The 25,068-nt window shown below is 34.1% G+C and overlaps 1 protein-coding gene and 1 non-coding gene across 3 annotated transcripts in view; both read left to right on the forward strand.

The window, feature by feature from the left end:
* LOC138701157 (facilitated trehalose transporter Tret1-like) overlaps window positions 1-25,068 on the forward strand; it is an 81,859-nt gene that overhangs the window by 48,545 nt on the left and 8,246 nt on the right. For both annotated transcript variants that reach the window (XM_069827771.1, XM_069827770.1), the window contains exons 3-7: window positions 17,248-17,348; window positions 17,446-17,503; window positions 19,930-20,065; window positions 22,965-23,150; window positions 24,415-24,704. In XM_069827771.1, coding sequence (XP_069683872.1) covers window positions 17,248-17,348; window positions 17,446-17,503; window positions 19,930-20,065; window positions 22,965-23,150; window positions 24,415-24,704 — 771 coding nt within the window. The remainder of the gene's footprint in view (window positions 1-17,247; window positions 17,349-17,445; window positions 17,504-19,929; window positions 20,066-22,964; window positions 23,151-24,414; window positions 24,705-25,068) is intronic.
* TRNAT-UGU (transfer RNA threonine (anticodon UGU)) lies at window positions 11,025-11,097 on the forward strand. Its single transcript has one exon. It is a non-coding gene; the product is annotated as a tRNA-Thr (tRNA).

Below are 25,068 nucleotides of genomic sequence, written 5' to 3' on the forward strand. Positions count from 1 at the left end.
ATCTTATAGGTAAAGGTTGGTAATATTGTGATACTAATAATGTTATGATACTTCTTTTTGAGAACTTTTTTTATAATTTTTGAGCGAGAGGAAGATCGGTTTTTTGCGTCAATGTATTAAGGGAATGTTCGTAGACAAGTTGCTGCACAAAACCGGTCCTTCTCTCGCTCAGTAAAATTGTAATAAATTCTCAAAAAGAACTATTACAATATTATTAGTATTACAATATTGCCAATCTTTACCCTATATATTAATATGCCCTGAGAACTACATAAATTTAACCCTAAGTTAAATAGTTAAAAAAAAATACATCAATGGACTTAATATAAAAACAAATACATCCTAAATTTAACGAATAAATCATACCTTACAGAGCAATAGATAACAACAATTCTAGGACGAGCAAATGCTGGGTAACTTTCGGTGCTGGACCCCGGACTCATTTCACCGGCATTATCACCTTCATATCATTCAGAGGCTAAATAACCTAGATGTTGATACAGCGTCGTAAAATAACCCACTAAAAACAATTCTAGGTTCATTAAATAGCTGAAGTTGTGACTTAATCAGCATAATAAGTTGTAAAAAGCTGGCATCACTATGGTCAAATCTATGGCAATCCGATTTCAGATTTTTTTTTTTTTTTTTTTCTAACTTTCAATGGAAATTTATCTTTTGAAGAGGTGGAGAAGTTCAAATATCTTGGAGCAACAGTAACAAATATAAATGATACTCAGGAGGAAATTAAACACAGAATAAATATGGGAAATGCCTGTTATTATTCGGTTGAGAAGCTTTTATCATCCAGTCTGCTGTCAAAAAGTCTGAAAGTTAGAATTTATAAAACAGTTATATTACCAATTGTTCTTTATGGTTGTGAAACTTGGACTCTCACTTTGAGAGAGGAACATAGGTTAAGGGTGTTTGTGAATAAGGTGCTTAGGAAAATATTTGGGGCTAAGAGGGATGAAGTTACAGGAGAATGGAGAAAGTTACACAATGCAGAACTGCCCTCATTGTATTCTTCACCTGACATAATTAGGAACATTAAATCCAGACGTTTGAGATGGGCAGGGGATGTAGCACGTATGGACGAATCCAGAAATGCATATAGAGTGTTAGTTGGGAGGCCGGAGGGAAAAAGACCTTTAGGGAGGCCGAGACGTAGATGGGAAGATAATATTAAAATGGATTTGAGTGAGGTGGGATATGATGATAGAGACTGGATTAATCTTGCTGAGGATAGGGACTAATGGCGGGCTTATGTGAGGGCGGCAATGAACCTCCGGGTTCCTTAAAAGCCAGCCAGTAAGTAAGTAAGTAAGTAACTTTCAATACACTATAACTACGATTTTGAATATTAAATCTTCGTCTACTTCTTCTACACACAATTTTGAAAACGATTTCGAAGCATACTAATCATCTCGTCAGGTGGATGAAAGAAATAAAATGTAACTTCAATCTATTTTGAGCTGATAATGTATATAATAGTTAGCATAACAAGTTCAAAACAGCTATTTCGCAAATTAAGACTATGTTTGAGTGTATTTTGCATTATAATTATATACTTTGTACACAGTGGAACCTAATTTGTGTACGTTTCTGTCTATTTTATATAAAATTTTCATAAGGAACACATTACAAGTTAAGTATTTATTTCCGTTGGAAATTAGAATTTCTTAGAATGTGCCAGGAGATCATTTACAACTGCATAGAGATGATAGGTAAAGAGGAACATCTTTTTATGTGCCAGGAATCTTTTAGATCCATCGTTTTCCCGGTAGAGGAGCTGGTAAGCTTGATTGCTTAGGGATCTAGGATCGCTGAACCTCCCTGATATTACCTTCCATATGTGTTTAGATCGTCGATCGTTGAAGTTGTGTGATGGTCAGTGATTAGAAGTTGGCGATCCTGTTATCCTCGAACCTAATAAACATACAGGATCGTTTTCCATTAAATTTATATCCAGATGGTATCATTCAGAACGATTCCGTTGTGTTTGGTTATTGAGGTGTTTGGTTCAAAGTTACGTTTGATACATACCCGTTACAATAAAATGCAAGTAGATATCAAATTTCAGCGTTTGAATAATTTACATGGAGTATCCGTACTTTTGACGTATCCGCTTTAGTGACATGAGATTTTTCCGACTATCACTGTACGTGCGACAGATAAGACGGTGTTGCATAAGATGAAGAAGTGTCGTGCCTACTTTTGAAGGTAACGTTATAGAAGAGAAACGCAGTTTCAGTTCAGAGTGGAAGAAACAATTAAGGTTCTCCCGAATGAGGAAGAACAAGTATTTTCTTGCCTTAAAGTTTGATTTTATATAGGCTTTTTAATATTCCCCATGTCGACTGGTTGTCATTAGGACTGTCAATAATTTAAACGTGGGGAACATAATTTTGAATGGATTAATGGGTGAAGGAATGAGTGAATGAAGCAAATAAATACGTAAAACAAATAAATTACGCTATACTGGAGAATTAGCACGGTCACTTTGAACCGTGCCGTTACGTTTAGCACCAAATTTAAGTAAGTACACAATGTCACCAACATAAGAACGTGACGTTGGTGTGTGGCGTAGTTGGCGGGAGAAATTTTTTCTCTCTCTGTCTACCTCCTTCGTTCTGAACATTATTGAGAGATAGCACCACTGTTAGCGACAATGTGTATTTGCGTAAATATTGCGAGTAAATTATGACGAGTGCCTTAGATGAGAGGCTCGGGACAGAAACAGTTTTGCTGTAGCACATGCGCGGACCTCTCATGCAGTGGGAGCGTGATCCTTACTTGAATTTATTTTTGCGTGTACTTGCAGATTAAATGATTGAGATCCCTTCTTGCTCCGGTTACAGGCCTTGCATTTACGAAGGTTATGTTATGTTAGGTTAGCTTAGCTTAGATTAGGTTAGGTTAGCTTAAATTAGCTTTGGTTAGGTTAGATTAGTTTTGGTTAGGTTAGCTTAGCTTAGCTTTGGTTAGGTTAGGTTAGCTTCGGTTAGGTTAGCTTAGGTTAGGTTAAATTAGCTTTGGTTAGGTTAGATTAGTTTTGGTTAGGTTAGCTTAGCTTTGGTTAGGTTAGGTTAGCTTTGGTTAGGTTAGGTTAGCTTGATTTGGTTCGTCCATGTAGTAGTTAAAATTATATAATATGACAGTTTTTGATTCGTAATATTGTTAAAAAATAATAGGCCTATAATGAAAGCGGTGAATAATTTCATGGTCCTTAAATTTTTTTTTCGTAAAAGGCTAGGTATTTTTCTATAGGCCAGAAATAAAACAGCAACGCCGTCATAATTACGTACTTTACGCTTTGGCGAACATTAACCGGAAATTTACTTTCCGTCATTTTAATTGTGTTCCGTGAAACACATCTTTTTTCCTGTTAATTTCCTTGTGATAACCTAGTTTATTATCTTATTACATCTTCATTTTCATTTAATGCATTCAAAAAACCGCCGTTGTACTACATTAAACCTTGAACTTGACTAATGGAGTGAATTATTTAAGAATATAGTCGCGAATTTGACTACCACCATTTCGATTATATTTTGTTTGATACGGCTCGGTACGGCCCGGTGACTAGTGGCCAGCGAGTAGAGTCGACTATCGATATTGGTCTGCCGTGCGTATTATCCAGTTGTTCCAATAATAAATCTGTAGCCGAAATTTTTCTGGTAATTTTCGATTTTCCAAAAATAATTGGTCCTAACATATATAATTAACCACCCTGAAACCGAAAATCGCTTTTTTGACATTTTTGTTTGTATGTCTGTCTGTCTGTCTGTATGTTTGTTACCTTTTCACGTGATAATGGCTGAACCGATTTCGATGAAAATTGGAATATAAATTAAGTTCGTTGTAACTTAGATTATAGGCTATATGGCATTCAAAATACGTTATTTAAAAGGGAGGTTATAAGGGGGCCTGAATTAAATAAATCGAAATATCTCGCTTATTATTGATTTTTGTGAAATATGTCACATAACAAAAGTTTCTTTAAAAATGATTTCTGATAAGGTTTATTCTCTGAAAAATTTTGATAGGACTGATATTTAATGAAATAAATGAGTTTTAAAATTAAAATAACTGCCATCTAAGGCGGTGTATGGAAATAAAAAACAAATGACTTCGTCTATAAGGGGCCTTGGACACAACAATCGAAAGCTATGAAACGTAGCCTACAGACAATGTTTCTGTGTTTGTATGAAGTAATATCAGAAGCTAAATTAACCGATTTGTATAATTAATTATTATTTCATCATTGGAAAGTGTAGTTTCTCTGGATGGACATAATGCTATAATGTTATTACAGTAACTTGTGAGTGAATTGAGGACAGGTAAGATTAAAATAGCTTCTTATGCACAGAAAACTTGATAGGTTATTCTGTATATTCATTTCCTGTATTTCTTAAAATAATGTTTATGAACATAGCCTATTCATTTTTATCTCAGAGAATTAACGAACAACGAGAGTGTATTGATTTAGTATGCAGTAATAGTACGTTAGCTTAGCAATCCATTATTTTATAATTCAAATTTTAACTATGCTCAATTGAATCGTGTTAAAATGCAATGCAAAAAAATTGGGTAATGAGCCAAGCAGATTATGTTGCGCTGTTGTAAAAGTTGTTCCTCCTGAGATTCAAGAGCTCCCACAACAAATTAAAAACTTTCTAATTCGAGTACATCCGTTATCAACACACTTTTTCATAATATAATATAATATAAACATAATAATAAATCTGTAGCCAAAAATTTTCCCTTAATTTTCGCTTTTCCAAAAATAATTGGTAATAACAATTAAGAAACATGTTAAAGGAATTGTCATTGCACCAATGAGTGGTCTCTGGATCAAAATGGTCGCATTTTAATATTTTAAATACAATTTAAATTAAGTAACATATTAAACGATTTATCCTTCTATCAAACACGAATGTTCCCTGGATCAAATGTCCTATATAATTATGTAATTACTTTATATTTATTTCTAACGGGTGCAGCGGAGCGCACGGGTACGGCTAGTAAATATATAAATAAATGAATCATTGAAGCAAATACTCGTAGATAGGTAAAGCAAATAAATACATTTATACATTTAAATGGGCGGCCGGGTAGCTCAGTTGGTAGAGCAGCTGGCTACGGACTGGAAGGTCCGGGGTTCGATCCCAGGTGGTGACAGGATTTTTTTTCTCGTTGGCAAACTTTCAGAACGGCCCCGAGGTTCACTCAGCCTCCTATAAAAATTGAGTACCGGGTCTTTCCCGGGGGTAAAAGGCGGTCAGAGCGTGGTGCCGACCACACCACCTCATTCTAGTGCCGAGGTCATGGAAAGCATGGGGCTCTACCTCCATGCCCCCCCAAGTGCCTTCATGGCATGTTATGGGGATACCTTTACCTTTACCTTTATACATTTAAATAAATAAATAAATAAGTGAAGCAAATACATATATATACATAAATAAATGAATAAATAAAATAAATACATTTATGCAAGTAAATATTTATGTATGAATAAATGAATGAGTAAATAAATCAAATAAATAAGTAAAGCAAATAAATATATAGTATATAAATGAATGAAGCAGATAAATATATAAAAAGGCAGATATATAAATAAATAAAACAAATAAGTAAAGTAAATAATTACATAAATATATGCAAGTAAATAAATAAAATAAATAAATAAAAATAAGTAAATAAATGAATAAATAAAGCAAATAAGTGAAAAAATAAATACATATATGCAAGTAAATATATATAAATAAATACATATAGCCTATGCATGTAAATATACAGAATGACTCACTTAAAACTTGCACAGCAAATATTTCTGAAATGGAAGGTGGTTTTGATGTGCGGTTTTCACAGAGTTGAATTATAGACAACGGCTCGTAATTGTAGCCCATACACAGATTTTAATAAGTATGAGAAAGTGCACTTTTTTACACAACATACATTTTTCTAGATGGAACAATGCCTATTGACATGAAAAAAAAAAATAAAACTAGAGTAAATTAGAATATTAATGGTTTTTGTTGCAGAATTCTAGCTCAAATAGTTTACAAGAAATTGTATTTTGAAAATTGTAAACACCAACAGTTGTCTGTCCCATGTGTTAGCTCAAACTATATGTAAATAAATAGGCTACATATGCAAGTAAATAAATATAAATAAATAAAGCAAATAAACATATAAATAAGTGAAAAAATAAAGCAAGTGAGTCAATATCAATAAAGTGATATTATAGCACAGTATAATTTTGTGATTCGGTACTATTATTGCAATGCATTCATTACTATATCAATATATGTTTTATTTGTAAGATTTTTTTATTTACATATAAAAGAGATGCCTAAAAACCAGTTATTTTCGAATCTGTTTTTGGTACATAATTATTCAAAATATAGAATAAGTAGTGGCAGAAGTCAATCTGTTACTTCGATTAGCCAAATTGCCCACCCCTGTTTATCGGCACTACCTATACATGAGAGGAGAAATCTGCACTCACTTTCTCTCTTACATCGAATTATGCACTCTTCATCCCCCTATTATTTATTCGCTCGATTTCATACTCTCTCTCGCTATCATAATATTAATACTCGATCACAACGCGATAACACGCTAGAAATTCCACTTCACGCATCGTCTCTGTATTCCTCATCCTTCACTGTTGCTACCTCTCGTCACTGGAACTCTCTGCCGCCTGAAGTCAAGGGCTGCCGAACATTGAATTCTTTCAAATCCAAGTTAGAAAATTATCTTATGACGAGTTGCCAAACTAACTTACTATTATGACAAGTGTTGTATTGCATGTTTCCACGTTTTCACATTTTTTTTTATGTTCTAATGATATTCAACTTATCTTATATTTTTGTTTTCATATTTTCCGATAATGGTATATCTATAATGTGATAAGTTGAGCTATATATAATCTTAATTTTCCTTATTGTGTGTACTTAGAAATATTGTATTCACTGTATACTTTGTACTGCACTATTTTATTACTAATATTACTATTATTATTATTATTATTATTATTATTATTATTATTATTATTATTATTATTATTATTATTATTATTATTATTATTATTATCATCATCATCATTATTACTATTCTTATTTTATTATTATTATTATTATTATTATTATTATTATTATGAATAATTGTCTTTTTTTTGTATGCCTCATTTATTTTGACCTGCTGTTCACATATTATTATGCTTTTTTCTTTCTTTCTGTATGTTATATATTATGTCCGATTTCTTCTTATTTATTGTTTATTTTTTATTATTATTATTATCTTATTCAATTTTGTGTGTAAAATTGTAGCGTAATTTGTAAATTTGTAGTGTTTTTGTAACGCAGTCTTTACTCCTGGTTGAGTGTTAGAGAAGGCCGTATGGCCTTAACTCTGCCAGGTTAAATAAATCATTATTATTATTATTATTATTATTATTATTATTATTATTATTATTATTATTATTATTATTATTATACGCACCAATTGGACAGCCATTGATAATGCACAGTATGCAGACTTCATGCACATTACGTCATCAATGTGTTCAAGCTGACATGGCTGCCTTAGATGGTCATGTAAACTGACACGCATTATCTAGAAAACTGTGGGTTAGAAAAGTATCAGATAACGTCTTAAAATTTAGTCCCCAGATTTTCTGTTTCTATACGAGTATATCTCTCTTTTCTCTCGCCCCTGTCTCTCTTCCTCCACCACTTTCTGTCTCGCACATGCGCACACGGACACACAGACAAACGTACAATCAAATAGCACAAAGCGCGTTTACAGTGTGTTCGGAATTAAATACACAAACAGGGATGGTAGTTCGTGAATTGAAGGTAAATATTTTGTCAGATTGATCGTTACATCGCAGATGATCACATAGTATTAGTAAAAGCTGGTAAGGGAGACACTACAGCATGTTTCTTAAATTGCAATTGCTCGAAGTGCTCTCCATTTACCTACAAAGCTCACAGCGGCACACTATAGATTCTTGCACTCTTTCTCTGCAGTATTGTTCGTGCTACGAACATCATTTCCTGGTCGTTGATTGCTTTTGGCGAAAACCAAATTGCCCATATAGTTCCACAAAAAGTCCAAGAAGGTAAGATCTGGTGATCTTGGTGGCCAAGATCCAGCACGACCAATCCATCGGTTGGGGAAGAAAATAACGACCTGTAGAGCACCAATACGCTGAATAACCATCTTGCTGGTACTAAATGCATCTTGCACATTTTCTAGAAGAAAAGGGAATGTTTCCTGTAGAAAGTGAAGGTAATTGTTACTGTTCGGTTGCGGTAGTAGCAAGATGGGACCAACCGCTGATAAAGGCACAAGGCTACCAAATGATTGATAACTTTTACAGTGCCCAGTTTTAAGTATTGGTTGCTCACTTTCAGGCACAATTCTGACAACTTGGTCGTCGCCGACCCCACGTTGCCTAACAAAAACTAGTTGTTTTGGAGTCCCCAACTATCCCTCCCAGTTTGTGTGTTGGATTCTGAAACACTCTGTATAAACACACATGCACAAATAGGCAGGCGGATAGATGGTTATTATGTCAAAACACATTCGTGGATTCGAGGGAACTTAGCAATTTCGTTTCGAATTTAAATTTCTTTACTTGGTTAAGAAGGAATTGATAAATCACATCTTTGCTTCAAAAAGGAATAATTAAAATTTGTTTGTTAAAACCTATTGATTATCCAACATATTTGATTTTTTAATAATTTTATCATCATAATATTGATCAAATTTGCAATTTTCTCTGTTGAAGTTTTTTCATAAGTGTAAGTTGTAGTATAGAGATGATATATAAATGTATTACCTCTTTCACTTGAACCAAAATACAATACGAAATCTGGGCCAATTCATTTCTCATGTTATGGCCGAAGATTATACAGTCAGTTTATTAAAATCATGAATTAAATAACTTTAACAATAAATTTTCAGCAAGAGAATTAAATGTTATTGTTCTTTAAATTGAAACTTTCCTTTAAATAACTATTTTTTCCTTTTCCTTTTTCAACTACAGTTTTTTTCTCCAATACACTTAACATTTTAATTACATCTCTTAAAAATTCTAGTATTATAATTATACAGGGTGGACCATTAAAGTTGATAATGCGGAAAATTAAAAAAAGACGAAACGTTTTTAGAAAGAAATCTTTTAAGTAAAAGTTAATTGACTTTAAGAGGGGAAGCATTTTTACGTTGTCACTTGTGAGATACAATATGCTGACTGCGGGCACTGCGGCTGCAATATTTATTCTATTGTGCTGAATTGGGGAAACCACGTAACATATGTAGGCCTAATCAAGAGTCAAGGCAACCATAAGGAAAATTTTTGCACGGTGCAATCGTATTGAGCAAATAATCTGCAGCGGGTTCTCGAATATAGATGACTACACCGTAAAAATAGTTCAAGAGCAGAAAGGGGCAAAAATGCTACAAGAAGTAGAAAATTTCCTAAAAAAAAAAAAGACCTAAAAATTAAAAAAAAAATGAGAACTAAAAGTAGACTATATTGATACATATATATGTAAAGATTAATTTTTTGGTCCTACAGAATTGATCTGTTATGGTAACAATTGCTGTTAAAGGAGAAAAATTCGCCCCGCGCCGAGGATCGAACCCGGGTCTTTGGTTCTGTGCACCAAGCGCTCTAACCATTGAGCTACGCCGAAGTTCAATCCACAGCACCGGATCTAATCTCTCTCCTCTAGTGTTTTTCACTTTGTGGCCTTATTCCATGTTCGTGTCCGAAATGAAACCTACCGATAAAGATACTAAATAATTTATTCCTTAATTATGACACACAAAAACAATGGTGTGCCTATCAAGAGCTGCACGGCCGTATTTTTCACGAAATCTCTGCCGAACTGTAACCGGAAACTTAAACTCTGCTATGATGAAAGATGAGTGGAACGGAGAAAAATTCTCTCCGGCACCGGGATTTGAACCCGGGTTTTCAGCTCTACGTGCTGACGCTCTATCCACTAAGCCACACCGGATTCCCATCCCGATGTCGGATCGAATCGTCTCAGTTTAAGTTCCACTTCTTGGGTTCCCTCTAGTGGCCTACCCTCATGCACTGCGTCATAGATGTATGACAGTGGCACATTGTCTACACATGTGCAGAGGTGCACTCGTTATGAGTGACTAAGTGGCCGGGATCCGAAGGAATAAGCGCCGCCTTAAATCACGAAGTGATTATTTTTCGCATATCATTTATTTATTTATTTATCTATCTATTTATCTATTTATCTGTTTATTTGAGTTTGCGGAAAAAACGAATGAATGTCACATTTCTGTTAAGGATTAGATAATGATCTAATTGAGTCTATTAACTGCAAGATGTAGTGCTGTTTCTATAGAAAATAAAGGAAAGGGTTACTGTATTCGTGGTGATAATTCTCCTTTTTACCATTTTTTATAAGAACAACATTAAATTTCGCAGTGATCCATTGAATTAGATAATGACATCAACCTTAACAAAACTGTGACATTCATCGTTTTTCCCGCGAACTCTTCAATATATATATATATATATATATATATATATAAAAATCTGCTAACCAATAACAGCACTACTTTTTCTTTCGGTGTGAATGGAGCCATTTTGGAAAAAAATCTGTGTATACACAACAATAGAAATAAGAGGTTCGCCAATTTCATGACATAAAAACTTGAGTTTCTCTATATTTTAGTGCAAGCTGGCCATATGTAACTTTTATGGATGTCTAGTTAGTTCATTTCTTTATCGGTAGGTTTCATTTCGAACATGGTGTGTTAAGCCAACTGCTATTATACAAGGAGCGCACTCAATTGAGTGACTTAGTGACCGGGATTCCACAGTAAGTATATGCACTATTGGGTGAAGAATCTACGTAAAGATTAATTTTTTGGTCCTACTGAACTTATCTGTTATGATTGCAATTGTTGTTAGAGGAAAAAAAAAGTTTTACTGGCGCCGGGGATCGAACCCGGGTCCTTGGTCCTTCGGCGTAGCTCAGTGGTTAGAGCGCTTGGTGTGTACAATCAAGAACCCGGGTTCGATCCCCGGTGCCGGAGCGAATTTTTCTCCTCTAACAACAATTATTATATTGGTCCGTGTTGAAGTGAAACGAGTTTATATTGTACCCTGCATTGTCTGTGATGCCTCAGAGAAAAGATGATATTTCATCAACTTCCGAGCCCTAGTTGCAAGTAGCCTATTAAGACGATAGTACAGCGTAACACTAATCTGATGTTGCAGCTGAGAGCAGAAAAAAGGAACTCTGCAAATACAGATTAAGTCTTTATCTTTGCTGTGATGTTCGTCTTCCTGAATTGAATGAGCTGATGAAATGCGAGGATGCATTTCAAACTTATGACAGAATAAGTAGCAGCTTGTTCGCTGAAACATTTCTGCTATTAAAGATATATTTATGCTGAATGGTCTGATATCGTTTCATTAAACGAGCGTTCATTACGAACTGTCATTGAACTGTAAACACATTGCTAAGACTTTTATTTTTGTAATATTCAGGTCAAAATAAATTTTATAAAATGAGCTTTCTGAAGATAATTCAGATGAAGAATCAAATATAAAATTTGTATTCAGAATCCACCACTGTGGAGTAACGGTTACCATGTCTGACCGTGAAATGAGCTCGTTCAAATCCTGGTTGGAATAAGTTACGTAGTTTAGGTTTTTTCCGAGGTTTTCGTCAACCCATAAAGAGCAATTAATGCAGGATAACTTTCGGCATCCTGGTTGAGGTTTTTTACGGGGTTTTTCCTCAACCCAATACGAGTAAATGCTGGGTAACTTTCGGTGCTGGACACCGGACTCATTTCACCGGCATTATCACCTTCATTTCATTCAGACGCTAAATAACCTAGATGTTGATACACCGTCGTAAAATAACCCAATAAATTATAAAAAAAACTTTCGGCACATTTTTTTTTGGCAGCATCACTTTCATTTGATTCAGACGTTAGATAATAATCATCGCAGTTGTTAAAGCGTTATGAAACAAACCATTTAAAAATATATACAGGGTGATTCAGTGACTGTGTTACAAACGCTCGGGGATGATAAAGGAGACAATTATGAACAACTTTCATATAGGAACCTATGTCCGGAAACGTTGTTTGGTAGTTACAAGCCTAGATATGTTAGTGTAACCAGCTGGAATCGAACTCAAGGCCATCCTTTTGAAGTTTTATTGCAGACGACCGTTACTGTAAACGTTGGTGATTTCTCATAAACATGGTACAAGTTAGGTATTTGGAACCGTAAATGATATTTTGACTGATCAAATCTTGCAACTTTCCTCGCAATAGCTAATGCATTTAATTTGTGGATGAGCAAAAGGCAATGGAAGGAAAGTTGCGAAGTTTAATCAGTCAAAATATCATTTACGATGCAACTAGGTTATACTATGTTTATGAGAAATCACCAGCGTTTCCAGGAACAGATCGTCTGCAACAAAACTTCAAAAGGATGGCCTTGAGTTCGATTCCAGCTGGTTACACTAACATATCTAGGCTTGTAACTAGCCTATCAAACGGAATGTTTCCGAACATAGGTTCCTATATGAAAGTTGTTCATAATTTTCTCCTGAGTTTGTAATATAGTCACTGAATCACTCTGTATATTTAAATTCGATTTTAGTCGGTAGAACATTTTACTTTGAACTATTATTAAAGTTAATTCTTACAACACTGTTTCTACACGTCAGTATTTGTTACGAGGATTTCACGTTAAGAAAAAAAGCACTGAGCATATAGAGCTATACCATCAAATGACCAGTTGCCATAGAAACACCTACCTACCACATAGCTTGTACAATGTATTAGGAAAGGCCCATAAAACCAATGCTTTTTTCTTAACGTGGAATCCTCTATTATTGTTTATGCTCGACCATGCCGAAATGTAGCCTAGTAATTATACACCTGGTAGCAGCTCTTTAATGGACCTCATTAAAGTACACCTATTCATTAAAGTTCAGGTGTTCCACCAATCAGAAAACATCATTGTAGCAATATAAAAGCGCAAGTATCGATTATTCTCGGATATGCAATCGAAAGATAACTAGAGAAACGTCACTAAGGTTGGAAATCCAATACTGTCGCAGAAAGTTATGTTCTGTTACTATAATAATTAACGTTAATTGTAAATAATATTCAAATAAATTCAATTTGTCATCTCGTTTTTCAATGTCTAAATCAATTTCAAGGTTATATCAAGATTAATGTTTATTTTACTCTCTAGATTATATCAAGGTCAATGTCGACATTTGTTTCTCGGAAAAAATCAATACTTTCGCGTCTGCGCACATCTCACAATTTACGAGATATTGCACGAGGTCAGTTCCGCTCCCCAGTCAGATAAAAATAACACGAATACTTATGAATAATTTCAAGTTAGAAATATGGTCTAGCATAAAAAGTCGTATGAAACTTGCCTGTAATGGTAATTAAGACGCTCGTATGAAAATTATTAAACTCGCTTGCGCTCGTTTCATAAACATACTCGCGTCTTAATTACTACCATTATAGGCTCGTTGCATAATGTATTATTTTATGCATTTATTTATACACACTTTAACATCTCCATGGTCATATTGCGTGTGTAGGATCTTTGGATGTATCAGTAGGCCGTTGACTAATGCTGAGTTTGTGTTTCTAATGTTGTGCGTTATAAATGGCATGTGTCCATGTAGTAACTGAATGAGATTGTTTTTTTAATGTTTATGAAAGAGCCCGGATGTTTGGCAAAATGCCTTTTTTACTGCATGGAAGTAAGTTATTATTTTCATAGATATAAATGTGATTTGGGGTAAATCAAAGTGATAGGGCGAATTTTTATTTTGCCTTTTTAAGGTGTTTCTTAAATGAGTGGACTAATTGTTTGCTTAACATGGAGGCATGGTATAAGATACTGGAAGAGAGGCAGGATCAAGACTCAGAAGAAAGAAAATCTAGTATGCTAGTGTGCGATTACAAAGTAATTAATTGTGTATCTCTTAAAATAAATTCAGCATCTTATTTACAAGTAACTATTCTAGTGTGTTATGCATTACTGACTGAATTAGTAGTATTAGTAGTACGTTATTTGCTTAGTGATTAAATACATTATATTCTAAGTGACTAGTATTCTATTAAATAAGCTTGTGACATGTTACCATAGATTAAGATGACTGTAAAATTATTGTATCATTGTTAGATTAATGTACACTGACGATATCATGAATAATTGTATTCCAACGGTTAATAAATGTCTGTCTATCTATCTATCTATCTATCTATCTATCTATCTATCTATCTATCTATCTATCTATCTATCTATCTATCTATCTATCTATCTATCTATCTATCTATCTATCTATCTATCTATATCTATCTATATCTATCTATCTATCTATCTATCTATCTATCTATCTATCTATCTATCTATCTATCTATCTATCCATCTACATCTATCCATCTATCCATCTATCTATCTATCTATCTATCTATCTATCTATCTATCTATCTATCTATCTATCTATCTATCTATCTATCTATCTATCTATCTATCTATCTATCTATCTATCTATCTATCTATCTATCTATCTATCTATCTATCTATCTATCTATCTATCTATCTATCTATCTATCTATCTATCTATCTATCTATCTATCTATCTATCTATCTATCTATCCATCTATCTATCTATCTAATTGCTCTGCCTGTCATCATAATTAACTCTAGCTCCACCCCTATTTGATCGATCGATCGATTTAATTATGTTCAAATGCCAAAGCACATTGTTAATTAAATTTCATAAACAATACATTCATTTTTATAAAAAACTGCTGAAGGGAAGGGATTCAAATTAGTGTGAAATATTGTCAAACTTGCTGCTAGCAATCTAGTTGATAGTGAACCTCACTTTGAAGTTCATGTTCTACTTTACCTATCAAAATATATTTATATTTTTATTTCCTCACTGTTGCTGTTGGTTGAAATGGTGTTTCCAATTTTAACTTAGTATCTTATCACCTTGAACTTGACCTACAATAAAATTGATACTTCAATTAATTTTATCTTTATGTGACACTCAAAAATAAAAATAAAACATTTTGTATACAAGCAACTTACTACCTCTAAAATAATGTCCACCCCTCTGGAGTAACGGTGAAGCTTCTGACCGTGAATCGAGTGGGCTCGGGTTTAAATCCTGGTTGGGGCAAGTTACCTGATTGTGTTTTTTCTAAAGTTTCCCTCAACCAATCGAAGCAGAATTGCTGCGTAACTTTCGGCGTTGGACTTCTGAATCATTTCGTCATCATAATTACATTTCCTCTCTTTCATCATCATCTCCATTTCTTTCGAAGGGCCCACACCTGTGGAGTAACGGTAAGGGCGTCTGGCTGCGAAACCAGGTGGCCCGGGTTCGAATCCCGGTCGGGGCAAGTTACCTGGTTGAGGTTTTTTCGGGGTTTTCCCTCAACCCAATACGAGCAAATGCTGGGTAACTTTCGGTGCTGGACCCCGGACTCATTTCATCGGCATTATCACCTTCATTTCATTCAGACGCTAAATAACCTAGATGTTGATACAGCGTCGTAAAATAACCCAATAACTCTTTCGAAGGTTTCGGGCTTGCTCCTATGTAGAGTCAGTTGGCTGCTGGCCGCTGCCGACTTTGAACCCCGTGGATATGTGGTCATTAGTTGTTGGTGGTAGCGCTACGCACCGTGGGCTCTCCTCTGGGATCATGATAATCGTGTTTCGCGGTGAGGCCTACGCGGAAGGGTTTTTGTACTTAATTTTTCATTCAATATTTTTTTTAATTAAACAGTTTTACAAAATACTGGAATAACTGAAGGGCTCAGAGCCAAAAGCGACCAACCCACAATTTTGTATTGTTTATTATTAAGCCTTTTTTTTTCAAAACTATACATTGTTGTTATAGATTCATGATATATTTTTGTACTTATTCAATGTAGACCAATTAAAATAATTTGTGAAACCAATCACTTTTTTGTCAGGATCCTCTTAATTTTAACCCTTATTTACTCATTTTGTAATTGTCAGTTAGTCGCCTTTGGCTCTGAGCCCTTCAACTCTTCACTGGCTGTGTAGAGCTCCATAAAATATAAATTCGTGCAAAAATTCGTCTCACTGTCTTTAATAGTTCCTGAGATAATGATAAGTTACCTATATGTTTCGAAACTTGTTTTGTTTTCTGTGCACTTCATAATTTAAAAACCTTTTAGTCATAAACACACACGTCCACACCTGTGGAGTAATGGTTAGCGCGTCTGACCGCGAAAACAAGTGGCCCGGGTTCGAATCCCGTTCGGGAAAATTTACCTGGTTGAGGTTTTTTCCGGGGTTTTCTCTCAACTTAATATGAGCAAATGCTGGGTAACTATCAGTGCTGGACCCCGGACTCATTTCACCTGCATTATCACCTTTATTATTTCATTCAGACACAAAATAACCCGAAATGTTGATACAGCGTCGTAAAATAACCTACTAAAAATAAAAATAAAAATAAGCACACACTTCCAGAGGATTCATTCCCACATTTTTATATTTGAAAAGGTGTGTTTAGTAAATGTTAAGAGTTTCAGGGGCGTATCTTTAACGGAAGTGAAAATATTACATTTTAAAAATGATAACTTTTGGCCACAGATCGCAACAGAATTACTATCTGGAGCCCTTAACGTTGAGAATTCAAATGAGCGGACCTGTACGGATCTTTAATTGTGATGTAATTAGAAGGGTTACCAATCATCTTACGCACTTGAAACTTTAAAATGTGTAGAGTAGGGTATTAGGAACGATTTAGAGGAAAAAGACATTTTTTTTGCCCATAAAACCACATAGGTGACAGTTTGAAGATACCAGATATAGACTATATGATGAGTTCTGTACCTACATTCTTCTTAATTATCTTTGTACAGAGATGTACGGCGCAAGGCCATGCAATGTCGTGTCGAGACACCATTTTTCCTTCCCTGAATCTTTGTCACGCAAGATAGTCATCATCTATACTAATAATAAATCTGTAGCCGAAATTTTTCTGGTAATTTTCGCTTTTCCAAAAATAATTGGTCTTAACATGTATAATTAACCATCCTGAAACCGCTGGTACCTAATTTAGAAGATTTCCAGTTTCGTCTGTGAAAAAAAATACGCCAATAAGAATACTGAGTTTTCAGCTCTATGTTTTTTTGCAGATGCCAGAAGACAATGAAAAGGCAGATGAGTTGGACGTAGAGCGCCAGGAATTAACTAATGGAGATGATGACAATGCCTTTATTATGAAAGAAGAATTAACGTAAGTTTTTTAATACTGTATGAACTGTATTGAAGGTTTCTATATCTTTGGTCACTTTATTAAATACTAATCGTATGATAATTTATAATTTTTTTAGGTACAGGCCTGATGTGTTACCAGAATTACAGCCAAGATGGAGGGATGCTATACCTCAAGTATGTATGCTAACATATAAGATCAAACTAACTGCAAATTATACAGGGTGATCCGTTTGGGTATGGATAAAATAAAAACACCGTAAAACATTTACTACTGAACTTTATTCCTTGAAACTTTGTGCATACAACACTGAAAGATGGGAGATTCCTCAGAGCTCAACATGACCCCCATTGCGCACCCTGCACAACTCATAACGGTGATGCAATTCAGCCCATGTCCGTTGTAACATAAGAGGGGTGATTTGTTGAAAAGCTTGAGTAATTTTTAATTTCAGATCATCAATGTTCCTGGGTTTCTGTGAATAGACAATGTCTTTAACAAAATCCCACACAAAGAAGTCAGGAGGGGGCAAGCCAAGAGATAGCTGCTTCTCGTACTGAGTTTCGCCTGCGACCTCCTGCATGTTTTTTTTAACACAGAACCTGTTTCTACAAATTTTCGATACCACAGCATTATGGAATCGTATTTAGGTACATTACGCACACCATACTCACGTCGAAATTCCCTTTGAACTCTTTTAACACTCTCAAATTTAGCATACCAAAGAACACATTGTGCCCGCTGTTGATTTGTAGTAGCCATTTTAATCATCTACGATTTTCATTTGTCCTTTCAGATTATGCATTGTTGATTGTCATATATGGAAACTCCCATCTTTTAATCATAATATAACAAGCAAGAAATTTTTCCTACTATCATAATAGCTTCATAATAATAAATTAATATTATCCATACCCAAACGGATCAGACTGTACAATACAAACTATTCCAAAACATAACGATTCTTAGGACAGATGAGAAATTACACATCATATAATATTGCCTATAACTGCCATATTTTTGCAACTACAAGTTGAAATTTGTAATACTGATTGAAATATGTAAATTTTATCTTTTTTTTTTTTCAGAATTTTATGAATTTGTTTTTAAATTTTCATAACGAATTAAAATAAATAGGATAAAGGAGGTTGGCAATATTGTGATACTAATAATATTATGATAGTTCTTTTTGAGAATTTTTTACAATTTTACTGAGCGATAGGAAGATCGTTTTTTTTTTTTTGCGTCAACATATTAAGAAAATGTTCCTGGACAAGTTTTTGCACAAAACCGGTCGTTCTCTCGCTCAGTAAAATTGTAAAAAATTCTCAAAAAGAACTATCATAATATCATTAATGTCACAATATTACCAACCTTTAACCTATGTACCTTTTTCTAAAAATCTACAGAACCAACGAACATGAGATTTTCTATATGCCTTGCCCATGCCTAAAGTTACATTTTGTCATAGCCAGATATTTTAATTAGGGTTGCATCGCTTCTTAAACAGATATGTCAAATATTTGGAACAACAAGGCATCTCCTTTTTCAATTTCGGTAACTAAATGATTTTCACGAATACCAGTTAAGGAGGCAGTCAAGAGACGCAATACGCGCTATCAGAAGACTTCCACAAAGAGTTGGGTGCCATCATAATGTACAGAATGACCCAGAAGTCCCACCCATAGGCTGGATTATGTGCAATGTGTATCAGAACACAACTGTAGACTTAGAATTGCTCAGTTCTACGTACTGAATGCTCTACCACTGAGGTATGCTGGGGTTCCATCCACAGCACGTACGTAGAACTGAAGGTCCTGGGTTCGATCCCTAGTGCTGGAGCGAATTTTTTTTCTGTTGATAATAAATAATCACTATAACAGAGAATTTTGTAGGCTTAAAAAATTATACAACTGTTGAATTGCACAAGAAAATGTCTCTGAAATGTTAAACTGAAGTATTGTGTTTGTATAGGTTTGTATGTGTATTTTTTTCCTTGAAACTTTATATGAGTGTGTTATTTTATTTTTAAATCTTACTTTCTTTAGAGGTGCAATATTCTGAAATTTAATTAAACATTTAATAACATTATTAAAAATGTTAGTCCCGCGCCGTGACGTCGTGATCTAAGGCATCCTGCCTAGGACTCGCGTTGCGGAATGCGCGCTGGTTCGAGTCCTCATGGGGGAAGAAATTTTCTCATGAAATTTCGGCCAGTGTATGGGACTGGTTCCCTCACCAGCATCGTGATGCACTTGGGGAGCTACGATAGGTAGCGAAATCCGGTTACACAAACCAGCTATAACGGCTGGGAGGATCATTGATGCTATCCACACGATACCTCCATTCTGGTTGGATGATCGTTCACCTCTGCTTCGGCATGTGGCCGTGAGACCAGCAGCCGGCTGGTCGGTCTTGGTCCTTCATGGGCTGTAGCACCACGGATTATTGTTATTGTTGTTATTGTTATTATTATTATTATTATTATTATTATTATTATTATTATTATTATTATTATTATTATTATTATTATTATTATTAAAAATGTTAAGCTACATGAAAACATAGTTGAACCATAGACTTGATTTCACTATTGCTACAGGTAGCGGCAAGCTGTGTGGCTCACAGCATTGTGATACAGGCTGGAGTCAGCATGGCATATTCTGCAGTATTATTACCCCAGCTGGAAGAACCCGGAAGCGTCCCAACAGCTACTAAAGACCAGAGCTCATGGATTGGTAAGTATAATTGTAAACACGTTGTAGCTTGCTGTAGCTTGACTCACTGCCATCTAGAACATATTTATTTTAGAACCTCATTCTAGTACCGACGTCAAGAAAGCATGGAGCTCTACCTCCATTCTCCCCAAATGCCTTCATGGCTTGCCAGTAATAGTGGATACAAAAAAAAATAAAATAAAGAATGTAATGTTTCTGCAACATGTGATGCAACATATTTTAGTAGTAATTTTATGCTCGACCATGCCGAAATGTAGTAATTATACACCTGGTAGCAGCCTTTTAATGGACCTCATTAAAGTACACCTATTCATTAAAGTTCAAGTGTTCTGCCAATCAAAAAGCACCATATGAAAGCGCAAGTATCGATTTCACCAATTGCACAATAAATAACCTACATTTAAAATAAAGTCAGTACTGTTACTATAATAATTAGCGTTAATTGTAAATAATATTCAAATAAATTCAATTTATCATCTCGTTTTTTAATGTATAATTCAATTTCAAGGTTATATCAAGATTAATGTTTCTTTTACTCTCTAGATTATATCAAGGTCGTCGACATCTGTTTCTCGGAAAATATCAATACTTTCGCGTCTGCGCACATCTCACAATTTACGAGGTATTGCACAAGGTCAGTTCCGCTCCTCATTTAGATAACAATAACATGACTACTTATGAATAATTTCAAGTTGGAAGTATGGTCGAGCATAAAAAGTCGTATGAAACTTGCCTATGATGGTAATTAAGACGCTCGTATGAAAATTATGAAACTCGCTTGCACTCGTTTCATTAACATACTCGCGTCTTAATTACTACCATTATAGGCTCGTTGCATAATGTACTATTAAAAATGACTGTTTCTAACGTTTTGAATAATAATAATAATAATAATAATAATAATAATAATAATAATAATATCTTTATTATTACTATTTATTTATTACTTATTTATATTTATGTGCTGGTCAGTAGCAATAATAATTATTATTTATTTTAATTATTTAATTATTTGCTTATTTACTTATTTATTTATTCATTCATTCATTCATTCATTCATTCATTCATTTGTTTTTGTGTGCTGAACAACAGCCAGAGGCCAATTATAGTTCAGCAGAATACACAAACAGAAGACACAAAGGTGCAATAAAAAATAAAATAATATCTTAAATCAAGAAAAACATACATAAATAAAATTGAGAACAAGGACAGTAAATACTAATAAACGAAACTATACTTTAAAAGGATCTAAATTGTTCCCATGCAAATTGACATACTTGTAGCATCTGCAAATTGGAGAAAGAGATTTTGAATTTCTGTTGTAAAAAATTTTTTGAAATCTTAAACCCTTTGTAGGAATACGAAGGCTGATATTGTTTATGATAGACTCACAATCAATATCACCCTTGATAACTTTGCAAAAAAACTGATAATCAAGATTTTGACGTCAAGAATAAAGCTACAACAGTTAAAATATTTAGAGGTAATCTGATAATTAAAGTCATAATATAATAATAATAATAATAATAATAATAATAATAATAATGATAATAATATTGATGATGATAATGATGATGATAGTAATAATGATGATAGTGTTAATAATAATAATAATAATAATAATAATAATAATAATAATAGTAGACCACCTCTGTGGTGTAGGGATAAGCATGCTGGTCTCTTACGCAGAGGGCCCGGGTTCGATTCCCGGTTGGGTTGAATTTCCTGGTTGAGGTTTTTCAGGGCTTTCCCTCAACCGTAAGGCAAATGCCAGGAAATTCGGGCCACAACATCCCTGAATATCACCGCCCTCATTCATCACCAAATCATATTCATAACAAATCAGTAATACATATACAGTCGCCATCTAGTTCACAACAATGGAACCATTCTCAACAATAGTACACAGGCCTTCGGATTTCAACCAAAAGATTAACTCGCGATATGACCAGAGATGTTAAAGAGAGTATAAATAACAGGGAGGAAAAAAATAAATAAATAATAGTAATAATAAATAATAACCATCATCATTATCCTCCTCCTGATCATCATCATGTCATGTTATAGTTCTAAAAAACTATTATAGTCTCAAAAGTTTTCTTGTTATATCTTCACGAGGCATCCCATTGTTCTTCTTTGTTTGTAGTTCAATATTGCCGTAGAGATTCTTGCTCTGGACATCAGGTTAATATGTTAAGGGGAGGTATGACTGAAATTTGAGAAATTTGGACCAAAATATGATTTTTAGTTTATCCCATAAAAAAATATCAGAAAATCACTTTACCTGTTCTGTCCCTTTTAAAGTCACCAGCGGGCATTTTTATAAGGCATGTGCATTGTGTAACTAAAGATCTGGTGTACCTTTCATTTGCTGTTTTCTCAGTTCTTTTTTATTCAACAGTTTGCTTCCTATAAAATGCTCTTTGCGATGCAGTTATTACATGAACAGTTGAAAATGTCAGAGAATGTTGTAATAAATAGGGTACAGAGATTAAAAGATTAAAATTTGGTCTGGATTCTTATGTCAAATAAAGATTTTTATAAATTTTAATAGGTTAAATTCTAATAATAATAATAATAATAATAATAATAATAATAATAATAATAATAATAATGAATAATTTCAAGGGAAAAATTGTTCCGGGGCCAGGTACCGAACTCGGGACCTTTGGTTTAACGTACCAACGCTCTACCAACTAAGCTACCCAGAAACTCTACCAGACACCGATCCAATTTTTCCCTCTATATCCACAGACCTTAAAGTGGGCTGACAACCGTCAAGCAACCAACTTCGAGTGCACACTAACTCCATGTGACTTAAATTGTGATTTTCTGTTAATAATAATAATGTTATTACTGTAGCCTAAACTAACTTTGAAATGTGCTTGTTTGCCCACAGCTAGTTTGGTAACTATTGGGACACTAGTTGGCTCCTTGGTAACTGGGCCTCTCATGGATCGACTGGGTCGCAGAACAACATGTCAGTTGAGTTGTGTGCCATTGGTTGTGGCATGGATTATGGTAGGATTGGCACAAAGTGTTGAGGTGCTATATGTCGGAAGATTACTAGCCGGGATGGGTGGAGGTAAGTTTAATAGCCCTTTTCATATTTCAGTGTACTTAGATATGTACCAGTATTAAATCTGGTGCATTAACTTTCAGACTAAATTACCTAATAAATAAGGACAACAGACTCAACTACACAAAATTTCTAGGACTTTTTATAGACTCCAGCTTAACATGGGATAAGCACATCGAATACATATGCACAAAGCTATCAAGAGTTTTATATTTGTTAAAGAAATTAACGACTTATATTTCTCAAAATTATTTAAGATGTGCCTATTTTTCTTTCTTTCAGTCGATAATCCGATATGCCCTAATTTTATGGGGAAATGGAACTAAAATTGGAAGCGTCTTGATTTTACAAAAGAAAGCCATTAGAATTTTATGTAAATCAAACTATCTGGAACATTGTCGGCTACTTTTCAGACAATCACGGATTTTAACAATCATAAATTTGTATATATATATATATATGATCTAGTACTTTACACTCGACAAAATATCGACAATTACTCATTAGTGGCCAATATACATGATCATGAAATTAGAAATAGTGAACAAATTAATATTCCATATTATAGATTACACAAGAGCAACACAAACTTTTTAATTATGGGGATGAAATTATATAATAAACTCCCCAGTCAATATTATAAATTACCAATCAATAGCTTCAAAACTAGATTTTACAATTGGTTATTAAATAATCCTTTTTATTCTGTTGCTGAGTTTTTCAACACAAATTTGTATGAAATTGTATTTTAATAAATAAATTTAATTGCAATTTAGTTAGTTTTCTTCAATTTAAAAGTTTCAAATTATTTCATGTTTTCATTGTATTATTTAAATTTTACTGTTTCTTTTATTAGTGTTTTTTTAAAATGCATTTATATGTTTTTCAATGTATTCTGACGAAGCCTAAAACTGTATGTCTAATGGCCAAATAAACTGAATTGGATTGAATTATATCATTCCAGTTTGATGAATGTGTTTTCACGATCAAAACAGAACATTTCTCTTCACAGTCTTCATTATAGCCAAACTAATTCTTGGCTTCTGAAGAATATTATACAGGGCTCTCATTTCAAAACTTCCCAGTCTAAATAACTAATTATTTAAATTGAATTCAATTTAAACAAAAAAAAAAAAACACCTCAATTTAGATATTGAGGGGGAAGTCTGAAACCAGGCTTAATTGGATTTTAGACTTCATCCCCCATCCCCAGCCACCCCCACTTTGAAAAGTAAGATGTTGAACTAATGAAGCAAACTTGGTGTTTCAGGTTTATCAACAGTGGCTCTAGTTTATGTGTCTGAGGTGTCGTATCCCAACATACGTCCCATGCTGCTGTGCCTAAACAGTGTGTTTGTCTCTTTCGGCATTCTCCTCACGTGCATTTTGGCACAGTGGTTCACGTGGAGGGAAATGGCCATCTGGTTTGGTGTTATGGCTGTCGCAACCTTCGTGGCTCTGTGGTTATTACCTGAAAGTCCGCACTGGCTGGCCACTTACAAACAGAAGAGACGTGAACACATGGAAGATGCAGTGCGGTGGCTAAACAGGAATCCACAGGTTTTTATCTTTCTTGTACTGAATGAGAAATATTATTACAAAGTGTGGAGGAACATATGTGGGTCATTTGCAGAATTTGTATAACAAATGACGTCCATCAATTCTTACCCTTCCCATTATTGAATTTATAACGATAGAGTTATAGATTCCTAACAGTGAGTAGTTTCAATACTAATGTAGTAAACGTCACAAGAATTATTTCCCTCATGTGAAATATTTCACGAGAATAAAATAAAATTCTCATAGTGACAGCTAAAATGCCGTGTCCATACTAGTTAAGTTTTTAAAATGGAACATGATTATGTCCAGATAAAGGTTTGTGTAATAATGCAATTGAGAAAAAAATTAAAGAAACATTTGATAT

This window comes from Periplaneta americana, chromosome 6 (genome assembly GCF_040183065.1).
Source record: "Periplaneta americana isolate PAMFEO1 chromosome 6, P.americana_PAMFEO1_priV1, whole genome shotgun sequence".
Classification (NCBI taxonomy): Eukaryota; Metazoa; Arthropoda; class Insecta; order Blattodea; family Blattidae; genus Periplaneta; species Periplaneta americana.